Source organism: Coffea arabica, chromosome 8e (genome assembly GCF_036785885.1).
Source record: "Coffea arabica cultivar ET-39 chromosome 8e, Coffea Arabica ET-39 HiFi, whole genome shotgun sequence".
NCBI classification, from domain to species: domain Eukaryota; kingdom Viridiplantae; phylum Streptophyta; class Magnoliopsida; order Gentianales; family Rubiaceae; genus Coffea; species Coffea arabica.
This window is the reverse complement of record NC_092324.1, coordinates 38,854,011-38,867,476: the sequence shown is the minus strand read 5'-3', so window position 1 is coordinate 38,867,476 and position 13,466 is coordinate 38,854,011. Positions and strand designations below refer to the sequence as shown.

The 13,466-nt window shown below is 33.7% G+C and overlaps 1 protein-coding gene and 1 non-coding gene across 2 annotated transcripts; one reads left to right on the top strand and one right to left on the bottom strand.

Annotated features, from left to right (window-relative positions):
* Positions 1-7,382: 7,382 nt before the first annotated feature.
* LOC113705118 (small nucleolar RNA R71) lies at positions 7,383-7,488 on the bottom strand. Its single transcript, XR_003451766.1, has one exon. It is a non-coding gene; the product is annotated as a small nucleolar RNA R71 (small nucleolar RNA).
* A 2,906-nt stretch (positions 7,489-10,394) lies between these two features.
* On the top strand, positions 10,395-12,614 carry LOC140012761 (uncharacterized). The gene is made up of 4 exons (XM_072061058.1): positions 10,395-11,068; positions 11,207-11,406; positions 11,515-11,581; positions 11,918-12,614. The coding sequence occupies exons 1-4, from the start codon at positions 10,395-10,397 to the stop codon at positions 12,612-12,614; spliced, it is 1,638 nt and encodes a 545-aa protein (XP_071917159.1).
* Positions 12,615-13,466: the final 852 nt, after the last annotated feature.

The window sequence follows — 13,466 nt, the reverse complement described above, 5'->3', positions numbered from 1 at the left end:
CTCAAACACATAATTTAAACATAAAATCACATAAAATTAACATAAGTAACAAAAACATTGGGTTGCCTCCCAACAAGCGCTTTTGTTTATAGTCATTGGCTCGACTATTTCACACCATTTCTCAAGGAGGCTTTGTTAATAAATAATCCACCATTTGAGGTCGTGGTGGATCATTAAATGGTGGCTTAATAGCAAAAGCCACGTAATCAAATGATAAGAGAGATGGTAGTGGCTTACCTATCTCAAGTGATTCATAGATATTATCTTGAATGTGTATCACTTGAGAACCCACCAAAGGAGCGTCCGCTTGACCTTCTTGGGCAATAATACCTTTAAAACCTATTTTCTCAATACGTTTCTCAAGAGAGGTGAAAAATGAGTCGTTAAGGCTCACCTCTTGAGGTTCAAAGTTAGTTTCAAAGGTGCTATCATGTTAAATGGACATTTTCTCATTGAAACACACATTAGATTCATCATTTTCATCAAAATGCAATCCACTTTCACTTGCAACATGCTTACCATTCATGCTAGGATCATTTTGTATATCATTAGAAGAAATAACTTCACACAACTCATGTAATTGTTCTTGTATTCTACCAAAGTGAGAAGCTAATTCATCTAATCTTTCCTCAATCCTAGCAAAACCATCGAAGGTCGCATTAGCTAGCTTTTCTATGGCTATATCAAATTGATTAGAAGAATTTTCTATAGCTAACTCCCAAGATGCATTAGAATCATTAGCTAATGGTTCGCTTTCTAATTCCCAAGGTAGAGGTGCATTAGCTAACTTTTCTATTGCCATTCCCAAGATGATTTAGATTCAAATTGGACATATTCGAATTGGTAATTATAAAAACAAGGAGAAGTACTATTAGCACATTGATACCATAAGCATAAGAATTGCCCAAATTAGCATCATATTGATCAAAATAAGGATTGCAATGTCCAAATTCATCATAATAATCCACATTTTGTGCTTGCATACATGTTGAGTAGCATGATGACCTCCACACAAGTTACAAATCATATGATTAGAATTAAAAGCATTAATATTCCTCTTTTGCTCAATTTCATACATAATGGTGTCCAATTGAACTTTTAACGTTATAACATCAAGTTTAGCCTTCAAACGTCTCAAACCATCTTCAAATGACATACCTTCGGTAATTTCTTGGTTACCTTTATTCAAGGAGCTTTGAATGTAGTAACCATCCATTGCCGATCTTCCATTTCTCCAGCATTGTCCTCCCATATTTTCTACTCTCCTTGAACCCCTAAACATGCTTTCAAAGTAACTTAAAAACAAGTTTAGTTAAGAAGAATAGATGACTCTAAACACATAAAAAATATATACAAAGACTCGAAAAGACACTAAAAACAAAAATTAAGACACTAGACATGAAAAACACAAGAAAAACAGGTAAAAATGTCTAAATTAACAAAGTTATTCTTAGCACCGATATTGACAAATCTTCCCCAGCAACGGCGCCAAAAACTTGACATGCGCGGGATATATATATACAATTTCACGCATCCACAATCAAGTTTTATATTTATAATTTCTAAATACCCCACACGAGATTTGTCGCAAGTATACGAATCGTGAGTGGGTATAGGGTATTAAGGGTCGATCCCACAGGAAAGATTGCAATTACCGGTGTTTTTCAAACTCTTTTATTGTCTAGACTACCATAAAATATAAAAGTAATAAAAATTAGCACTAGAAAGCTCCTAGAGATACGGAATTCGTCACTACTCTTGCAAATGAAGTTACCGGTTAAGTGAATGTTATTATCTTGGCCAGTTATGACGTAATTTCCTAATGTATGTGAAACTTACTCTCGTAGTGAATCAACTATACTTACAGCTAAACCATACCTACTGTCGTGGTTATGAATTAACTACAAGTTCATTCCTTCTATGAAATTACATGAAACAAGTCACTTAAGCCACATAGTTGCACCTCTACTCTTGTGAATGTACTTCCTAGATTTATCACTTCCTTGAACTAGTGTTAAATTCCAATTCTCATTGCAAACTTAACACCTTTAGATAATCACAACTAATGAGCGGTTAATCATGATTAGATAAGCAAAAGTGACGAATAACTTGCTCAAAATAATATCATCACATAACCAAATAAACATCACAAACAAGATATAGAAAGTTCATCCATAACTCTAGGCATAAACTTTAGAAAGACATATTGAAACTCAAATCCAAAACTTGCATATTAACCATACTTAAGAATCCAATATAAAAGATAAAAAGTTGGAGAAGAGACAACTCTTGTCACATGAGTTTCAACCCCTCCTTCTTCATCTCCATCTTCATCCTAATCTAGTCAATATACAAGAGTGGATAAACTATACTACTCTATACTAAACTACTACACTAATGAACTAAGAAAAACTAGTAAAGACTACATTTTTTGTGAGTTTCTCTAGCCTTTCAAAGTTATGAAAATGTCCTCCAAAAGTTTCTATATATAGAGGATTCAAGAGCCAAATGAGTTGTTTCTAGTTGTCATTTTTGACTCTTGAAACTCCTTTAGTTTGCTTCTCAAGGTTTCTATACTCATCTGATCATTTCCAGCCGGAATCTTTGCAGAAAAAGTGGTCAAAAAGGTTGTGTGAAAAGAGCACAAGTTGCAGCCAAAATCCACTAAAACGTGGGCAGAAAACGCGGCCAGTGCCCACGTTTTGGCCCTCATTTTACTCTTTGCAGGTTTGCACTTTTTTTGGCAAAATTCATCTTTACTTTGTTTTTGGTCCAATTTCAACTGATATTTTCTTGATATTAGAGGCTGAACGAGCTCTTTTGTAAATCATGAAAGTTGTAGCTCTTTGAGTTAGATTTCCAATGCATCAAGAATCATCCAATTTGGAGCTCTGTGGACTGAGAAATGACTAAATTACCCTTGACTGGTCAGAACCTTGTTTTAGCTTCGACCATAGAAAATGTACTTCTGTATTTCGATTGTTTGACTATGAAAATGACTGAACGGGACTTCGATGTCTTCATACCAAATGTAGATTTATCTCTTAGTTTCAAGAATCACTTCAATCCAATGCTTGTAGCTCAGGATATAGCCAAAATACCACAAGGTGTCAAAGCTGTCTTCACTTGCATTTCTTCCTTTGAATGTTTTGCGCTTCATATTCTCTTTTTATCACTTTAATCCATCATCAATCATCCAATTATCTTGTCCAATCACTCCGTTTGATGATTGAATCATTAAACCTACAAAAACATGAAGTTTTTACCATAAAAATCCATAGAAATGCAATTTCTACCACGTAAACCGTAAAATGCATATTTTCACTAGAATCTTAGTTAATTAGCTGTAAAACTAACTAAAATACACCAAAACTAAATAATAAAACACACTTAAAACACATAAATTATATTCTTATCAAATAGTATCAAATAGTCAAGAAATCAACACAATACAATTACAAAAAGTTCAACTAAAACGCAAGGCATAAACTTTTGAAACACATAATAAATATAAAATCCAAACTTATATATTGACTAAACTTAGAATCAATTACAAAAGATAAAGAGTTGGGAAGGTAGAGTAACTCTTGTCAAATGAGTTCTTTCCTTGCCTTCTTCATCCTCTAACTTCATTTTCATCTAACTAACGCACAAGAAATGATGGACTAGTAAAAACTAAACTATCCTACACTATCTAAACTAAAGAGTTAAGAAACTACATTTTTATGGTGTTCCTTGCCCCTCTCCAAGCTCTCCAAAATGGAAGACACAAGCTCATATATACAGACAAATCTTTCCTCTTTGTGTCTTCTTTCAAGTGTGAACATTGGCTTCAAATGTTAATATTTTTGGCTCTAAACTAATCACATCATTATAGAAAAATAAAGACAAGAATTATTGTTAGAATCTCTATTTCACAATTGCAAATGTTCTACAAATTGTCACTCAAAAGGTGTGAAATGATGGAGTTGAAATCAAGTTGCTCAAGTTGAAGCCACAAACTTTGATTAGAATCCCTCCAAACAATCCCTCCAATTTTTGGCTGAATTCGTTGGCCAAATTTGTCCTCTATTTTGCCAAAACTTTCTGCCTCAAATCCCTCCAAGGAATCCCTCTAAAAACTGGTCGAATTGTTCAGAGGGTTTCGAATTGACTTTCATTTTCGACAAGTTTCTTCTTTTCTTCTTCTAGTGACTCGAATCACATTTGGAACTCATCATCCTTACAAAATTAGGACTTCAATCATCATAATGTAAGCTTATTTCTTGTCCAAAATGAAATCTATTTCCAACTCCTACAAAAACAATAAAAAAATATGCAAGTATAAGAGACAAAATTTTTCTTTAAGTTGTCAGTAGTATTTAGAACTAATTCTCGTAAAAATGGACCATTTTCTTCTTATAATATTGAAAAAGTGACTAGAAGTAATATGAAATGTCATCCTATTGTAGCACAAAATAGTGACTTGTCAACAAGTAAATTATATTATCTAAATAGTGAAGCAAAATTCTTAATTCATACATACATACTAAGGATTTTGGTGGAGTTAGTTAGGGCAATTGCCCCTACTAAATACACTGCATACGTGTCTTGCTTTAGGTGCAATGTGTCAAAATTTGAAATTTAAAGTACAAAGTGAGAATCCTATACAAGTTAGGGGGTGCAAAAATAGAATTAATCCACAAGAGAACCTCTCTAAATAATCTTACTTTTCAAAGGCACTAATCATATCAGAACAGTTTTACGTTTACATTATTAAATGACGTGAAGGAAACATCCACTGCCACTAGCAATAGTCATTCCTTTATGAGCCATAAGACCATTGCCTAAGAAATTTTTATTAAACAAACCCAGCATATATTTACTACATTGTATCAACGGACAATTTCAAAAACCTTCCTTGAGGTTTTTGACAATTTCGCATAAATATCCTCTAATATTGAAAATTACACTAAACATCTCCGTGATTAACATATGTTAAGTGACTAATTTGCATAATATTTAGATGATATTCGCTATCAATGTTAGTCACTTTTGGGATGTTACAAGAAGAAATAAGGTCATTTTGACTAGAAATAGGTGTCAAATGCTAACTAGGGTTTTGATTGTGACTTTTGTCCCTTTTACTTGCATGATTTTAATGCTTTTGTAGGAGTTAAAAATGAACTTGATTTTGGACCAAAAAGAAGCTTCAAATATGTTGATTGAAGTTCAAAAGTGTGTAAAAGTGTATAAAATGGCAAGTTTTAAAGAAAGTTTGAGCTGAATGTGAATGGACAAGATTGGAGAAGCTTGTCTAACAAGAAATAAGAATCGAATCCCTATCAGGATTTCAAGTTAGATTCAAGGCAGAGTGGAACATAGAGCAAAAAAATTCTGGTGTAATAGGGAGGAATCTATGCAAGAATCCCCGGCTAGGAATCTGTGGCCGGATTGATAGAGGGATTCCAGTCAGCTGAAAACAGCAATTTCAGCTGCAACTTACTCAACTTGATTCAGCTCTACTATTTCACTACTTTTGAGGGATGTTTTGCAAACTTTTTGCAATTGTAAAGATGAGATTCTAGCCTCAATTCTTGAGCTTGTTTCATCTATAATTATGTGTTTGTTTTGGAAGCAAAAGAGTTATACACTTTGGTAGATGCTATTAGGAAAGAAAACACACAAGAAAGCGAGTTCTAGTGTGGGAGTAGTTTAGGAGAAAAACTCTCTTCTTGGGAAAATGCTTGTTACATTTTCATGTGTTCAAGACAAAGGAATCTAGGAGCACTTGAGGACTTGTTCATCATTTGAATAAGCCTTCTTTTATCCTTCACTTGTTAACTTATTTCATCATTTTCATCTACGGAGTGTTATGAGAAAGTTATGAGTTTCATTGTTCTATTTGTTATGGCTTGTTAGATATCTTTGTTCTAGGGGTATATGAACCTTTTGTTTCATGACTATGGCTCGATGTATCGTGAATATTACTAAATCCTGTACTTGTTGATGTATCTATTCTTGTTTTAATACTTGTAGTTGCTAAATCACCAATTGCAAATCATCTAGTTATTTTTAGTCAATGAGAATTAGTAACAATAATGGAAAAAAGGAATAGATTGAACCTAAGGAGTAGTCACACAAGAATAGTGGTACACTAACATGGATTTTCTTAGTTAATTTTATAGATTTTCATGAACTAAATCTAGTTGAGTTCTCTTCTTTACATGCATCTACCTATTTATATAGGTTGGTGGACTTCAATAACTTCACAACAAAAGTAGGGCAGCCTAGTTTTGGCAAAAACTAATTCATTGGGAAGAGTGAGTTTCAAGTGCATTAAGAAATGACATCCTAAAAAACAAGAGGTAAAAGTGATATTTTACCATTTTCACTATAGTTTAGAGTGATCAGTGGATTCTATTCCCTAGAACTTAGGTTTATTGATTCCTCCATTTTTGTGATTTTCTCTAATTTTCTTGTGTTTATTATTTTTGTGTCTATTTTTCTATATTAAAAATTGTTTAGATAATAGAGCAAGTGAAAAAATCTTAGTTGCCCATACCTCCTTGTGGGATCGACAACCGTAATGCCTCTTATATTTACTAAACAAACTACATACTTGTGAAAATCGAGGTAACTAGGTTATTAAATTGGTGCAAGGTAAGACCTCATCAAGTTTATGGCACTGTTGCTAGAGATCAAGAGCAATATTAGGGCAAAAATAAGCTTCATTAATCTAAACTTCTTGTTAGATAATTTGTGAAATTTCTTATATCTAAGGTGTTATTTTTGCTATTTTGTCATTATGTATATTAATTGCTAACTTTTCTTATTTTTAGGTATTTTGTAGTGCATGCACCAAACCCTTTGAGTTATAATACCATTGAACCTCAAGATCCAAAGAACGGCAAGAAGGACAAGATGTTTGGTGCAAGAACAACAAGCACCTCAAATAGAAGAAAGTGTAGGAGAAATTGCAATTGAGCTATCTCCATTAGAAACAATGGTGGAAGAACAAGTAGATTGTGATCAGAAATCTTTGCGAGATTTTGCATTGCCTAATGCTACAGGATCACAAATAAGTATTGTAAGGCCAATAGTCAATGCAAATAATTTCGAGATTAAGCCTGCCTTAATTCAAATGATCCAACAAGATCAATTTGGATGTAATTCTACAGAAGATCCAAATGCTTATTCGGCCAACTTCCCAAAGATTTGTAATACAATGAAATTTAATTGAGTAAGTGCTAATGCAATTAAATTTCGATTGTTCCCATTCTCATTGCATGATAAAACAAAGAGATGGCTAAATTCACATGCACCCAACACTTTCACTGCATGGGTTGATTATCAAAAGTTTTCTTGAATAAATATTTTCCTCTTGTTGAAACGGCCAAGTTAATTAAGAATGGAGATAATAGAATTTGCTCAACAATAGGATGAATCATTGTACGAGGCTTGGGAGTATTTCAAAGAATTACAAGCAAGATATTTACATCATGAACTTCCCGATTGGTTTATAATCACTACAAGAAAATTTCCCTATTATGGCATACTTGTTAGGGCACTATGAAGTAAATGCCTCAAATAAACACTTATTAAGGCATTAGGTAGTTTTTGTTATATTAACACTTATTAATTAAATAAAAAAAGACAATGTTTAAGGGACAAATCTTATAAGAAAAACTGAAAATAAAAGAATATAAAGAAAAAATTTGTAAAGGCATTTTAGAGATGTGCCTCAACAACTACTAGAAGGAAAAACAATCCCAAATTGTCCATGAAAAGAAGCGGCAAATTGTTTCATGAAAAAACTGAAAAATGCCCCAAATTGGCGCCTAAGAGTACCGGCAAAATTGTCCCAAATCCCAAATCCCCAAATCCCAAATCACAAATGCCCATCTTTCTCCCTCACTCTCCCTCTCGGTCCTCTACCAATCTACCATCTCCAAAACTTTCATTTTTCATTGACCCATCTCTTTCCCTCACACACTCTCTCTCTCGGTCCTCTACCCTCAAATTTTCCCAAAAATCATTGCCGGATCTCACTAGCTCTTTATCCTTCCAATCTCTTTTCTTTTGATTTCTCAAATTCATGTTGATTATGGTGGATCCTAACTCAATCTCATGAAGTTGCTCCTAATTTTGTGGATTGCATGTTGTGTCGATTGAAGGATTGTAGGACTATCATCACTCACTCTATTGTGTTTGAAATCAGAGGTATGTTTATATACTCATTAATTCTAAAATTATTGATTTTGGGAATCTTCAATGCAAATCGGCTTGTGTTGAATTTGTGTTCCACTTACATGATATTTCCATTTGCATATGAGATATGGTACAGCTCTCCTTTTTTTTTTGGTTAAATTTGGGTCCTGCTCTACAATAAGTTATGCCCGCTGTTAAAACTTAAAAGTGCCAGTTTGCAGTGTGGAAATTGAAAAATGTTTGATAGTCTTCCCTTCTTCAGTTGGGCTTATTGTTTGATATGTTCAGAATTACTGTATTCTCAAGTTGTATTGAAAGATTTTAGAATGTAATGCTATCGTATTAAAATTAAAAAAAAGATATGGCAAATAACACTCCACTGAGTTTGATGAATGGATGGATGGATGAATGAAACAAAAGCCATCCGTTCTTTTTGGAAAAAAAAAACATGCAGACAAGTTACTTTATGAAATAGGGAAGAAGAAGAAAGATTTGATTTCAGAATCTCTAATTCTTTGAGTCTTTAACATTAGTCATCAGATCAAGACCTTCTAGGCACTTAAGGTGAATGTCACTTAAAGAAAATCTACGCCCATTTTCTAATCTGTCAGATCAATGAGCGAATATCTTTCTTGAGCAAATATATAAGAGGTGGGCGTCAAAAATAAAATTTTGCCTTCATTTTCTTTTCTTTTGCTTTTGCTATATTTAAGAAGTGCTGGCAATTAAATCAATACCATATAATTAATTAGTCAGTGGAGTGCTATTTGATTATTTGGATGTTGTGTTATATTTGACTTTATTTTTATTAGGATTTCTTTTTTCTCATGCAAATGCGGGTTCCTGGAATTGAATCGAGTCATGTCACAAGATTCTGGAAGTGTTGGCTCATCATTGAACAAGTATATATAATTGAATATAGAGAGAGTCAGGTGTCCGTAAAATAGGATGAACAAAATGCATTGATGAGGAATAAAATTTCAGCCAACCGAATATGTAGCAGAAAGGCCAATAGAAAATGATCATATTTCAAGAATACTATAATCAGTATTCCTCTTTGCTAGCTAGATCTCCTTCCCCTCCTCTTCCCTCTCGCCCTATTATTATTGATCACAATATTCTGGAGAGTGACAACAGCATATGTCCTACGGGTATCCTATGGATTAGGGAACCAAAAAATGTGTATTAAAAACAATTTAGCAGAGGAAAATAATTTGATGCAAGTCATTTTCCAGATGGTCTGCGACAGATCATCATCAATATGTATAACTAGCTAGCTAGCTAGTCTAGCCTGCCCAGATGATACTATACGATATATCCCAACTGGAACCAATCAAATGAAATGAATGGCAAGTATCCAACAAATGGCATTTTTAGAAGGAAATGCCAATTGATTCTGCTCCGCGAGGAGATGCTTATAAGGAATGATTTTTTCAAATTCACATAACATTTATAATTGATCTATGAAAAAGGTAGACATCTTAGGACTTGGATGCCACGGGAGTTCAATGTTTTGCCTAGTTGCAGCACCATTAAACATATGAAATAATAGCCAAGGCAACAGATGCAATGAATTTTTTTAATTCTGTATTTGTTTGATTAAGTTGACCTAAGAAATGGATTAATCAATCTAAAGAATCCTAAAGGAGAACGGGGAGAAGTAAGTGCTAGTATTTTCTTTTACTTTTTTCAATTTCTTTCTCTTTTCCTCTTTTCTAAACCGTAATTAAGACTTCTGTTATAATTTGTTGAAAGCTTAAGCAATTGGTGAAAAAATGCAATAGGTCCTGTTTTAAAATTTACTCAAGGTAGTTGCTTTTACTTTATTTTGGACAGATTTATATTTGCTGGTAAGTATTTGACGGAGGAAAAGTATTAGACTTTGGCACTCTTGAGCAGGTACATTACTTTATTGGTCTAATTTTATACGTTCACATGCTTGATTAGTCTTGTTCTAATTTGCTTTTGAATATAGCAGTTGGTAATTTATTTTTTGAATTTTGCTATTGAAAGTGTTCATACATTATAAAGGTTTGCTGATATGAAATTGAGTATTTTAGTCTAATTTAATCTATCTTGCAATAAATTACAAAATTATTGGTTATTTTAGTTGTTATCTCATATAAAATGCATTATTTCAGATACTCACTCATTAACACTCCTTTATGTTGTTTGATGAGTAAATATTTAATAACTCTAATAATATGGATAAGAGTTGGATGTGGAAAGATAGAAGAAGTGGTGAATTTGAAAAGGGTTTGGAATTATTCTTAAACTATGCCTTTAAGCATTCAAGTCATGGGAATGGAATGATTGCTTGTCCATGTTCAGAATGTAAATTTGGAGTATGTGTTTCTAGGGCAGATGCAAAAATTCATTTGAAGGTGTTTGGATTTCTTAAGGGATACACACAGTGGGTAGCTCACGGGGAATTTGTATACTCTTCTGCACCGATACAGACCTCAGACAATGTTCCTCATAACGTATCTGATATAGGTGATGACATGAATGGTCTAGTTCATGAAGCCTTAGGAATACCTCAACAAGATCCTGCTATGGCTGGTACATTCGAATCTAATCAGGAACTACCTAATTCAGTTGCTGAAAAGTTTTATAAGTTAATTGACGATTCTCAACAAGAACTCTACCCTGGTTGTAAAAATTTTTCCAAGCTTTCGTTCATAATTCGCTTGCTTCACTTGAAGTGTCTGGGTAAATGGAGTAACAAAATCTTTGATATGCTTCTTGATTTGTTGATAGAAGCATTTCTTGAAGCCATGGAAAAATTGCCTAAATCTTACTATGAGTCCGAAAAATTAATGAAAGAATTAGGACTTGGATATGAAAAGTATGATGCTTGTCCTAATGATTGCACTTTGTATTGGGGGGTAAATGCAAAAAGAACTTGTTGTGAAACATGCAAAGAACTTAGATAGGAAGCATCAGAAAATGATCCAACCGGTGAGAAAAGAAAAGTCGCACGTAAGGTTTTATGGCATTTTCCACTAAAACCCAGGTTGCAGTGTTTATTTATGTCATCTAAAACTGCAAAGCATATGAGATGGCACTCAGAGGGTCGTACTAAGGATGGTTATATGAGACACCCTGCTGATTCCCCAGCTTGGAAAACTTTCGATTATCAGCATACAGATTTTTCTAAGGATCCTCGTAATGTTAGGTTGGGGTTGGCTTCCGATGGATTTAATCCATTCAAAAGTATGAGCTCCACTCATAGTACATGGCCAGTGATTTTGATACCTTATAATTTACCGCCTTGGATGTGTATGAAACAACCATATTTAATGTTGTCATTGTTGATACCAGGCCCACATGCTCCTGGTCATGATATTGATGTATATTTACAACCTCTAATCAAAGAATTGAAAGAATTGTGAGAGATGGGGATCAATACATATGATGCATCTTACAAACAAAACTTTCAATTAAGAGCAGCATTATTATGGACTATTAGTGATTTTCCTGGCTATGCAATTTTATCCGGTTGGAGTACTAAAGGAAAATATGCATGCCCTGTTTGTCATAAATACACAACTTCACAACGGTTAAGGCATAAGGATTGTTATATGGGCCATAGAAAATTTTTGGATCCAGCTCATACTTTTAGGAAGAATTCCTGAGCTTTTAATGGAAAGGAAGAACATGGGAGAGCTCCTGAAAAATTGATGGGGTCTACAATTTTATCTGAATTGGAAAATTTCCAAATCAGATTTCGAAAATTAGTTGATGATAATCCAACATTGCCATTCAGTTGGAAAAAGTTGAGCATTTTCTTTGATCTTTCTTATTGGAAAGATAATTTGATTCGTCATAATTTGGATGTCATGCATATTGAAAAGAATATTTGTGATTGCATTGTTGGGACATTGTTGAATCTGGATAACAATAAGGATGATTATACTGCACGCTGTGATTTACGTGACATGGGTATAAGGCCAGAACTTCATCCAGTTGAGAAAGAAAATGGTAGATTTTATTTGCCTCCAGCCTGCTTTACAATGGACAGGAAGGAAAAAGAAATTTTTTGTAAAGTACTAAAAAAAGTGAAGGTACCGGACGGGTATGCAGCTAATATATCTAGATGTGTGAAAGTGAAGCCGCCCAAAATTTATGGACTTAAGAGCCATGATAACCATATTTTGATGCAGCAGTTGTTGCGAATAGCTTTGAGAAAAACATTATCCAAGGCAGTCCGCTCTCCATTGATTAAATTGAGTAGGTACTTTCGAAAGTTGTGCTCTAAAGTCCTTTGTGCTGAAGATTTAGTCCACATGGAGAAGGAGATTGCTATTATACTTTGTCAACTTGAGAGAATCTTTCCACCATCTTTTTTTGTTATCATGGTGCATTTATCTATCCATTTGGCCACCAAGGCAAAAATTGGAGGGCCAGTCCATTATCGCTAGATGTATCCTATTGAAAGGTATGTGTTCTGAATTAAATTAATAATCTTAATATTTATTTATTTATTTGGGCACCTTGAAGTCTTATGATATCATATTTCTTCTAAGGTACTTGGGCACCTTGAAGTCTTATGTTCGAAACAAAAGTCGACCAGAAGGTTGCATTGCTGAAGGGTATATAGCAGAAGAGTGCTTGACATTTTGTTCATATTTCTTGGCTGATTATGTGGAGACAAAATTGAATCGATCAAACAGAAATGAAGATGTTGCTAAAAGTTCTTCAACTAGACTAGATTTGTTCTCAATGTCAACTCGTCCAGTAGCCAAAGGAATTCCCACTAAATTCAGTGATAAGGTTTTGAGAAAAGCACATCAATATGTCCTATTCAATTGTGACCATGTCAATCCCTATATCAAGTAAGTAAATAGTATTTCAAAAATGTCCTATTCAAAGTTATCTAGAACTCATTGAATATTGTAATTGCAGCCAGCATTATCAATTGATTCAAGAAAGGAATCCCCGAGCTGGAAAACATGTTATTGAACTCATGCATAGTGAGAATTTTGCATCTTGGTTTGCCAATCATGTATGTTATTAAACATTGCTAGTTATTAGCTGTTTTTGTACTACAAATTTGTCTCTAATGTTCTTATATATAATACAGATTGAGCACAATATAGAATGCAAGGAAGATACATTACTTATGGATTTGAAGCAGCTTGCTAAGGGTCCAAATATTGTTGGGATGCAATACAAAGGACTGATGGTGATATGGAGGCAAAAAAAACATGAGGGCCAACATATATGACAAGTGTTTGGGGTCAGCCTACATCTCATCGTTATAAAGTTAAATT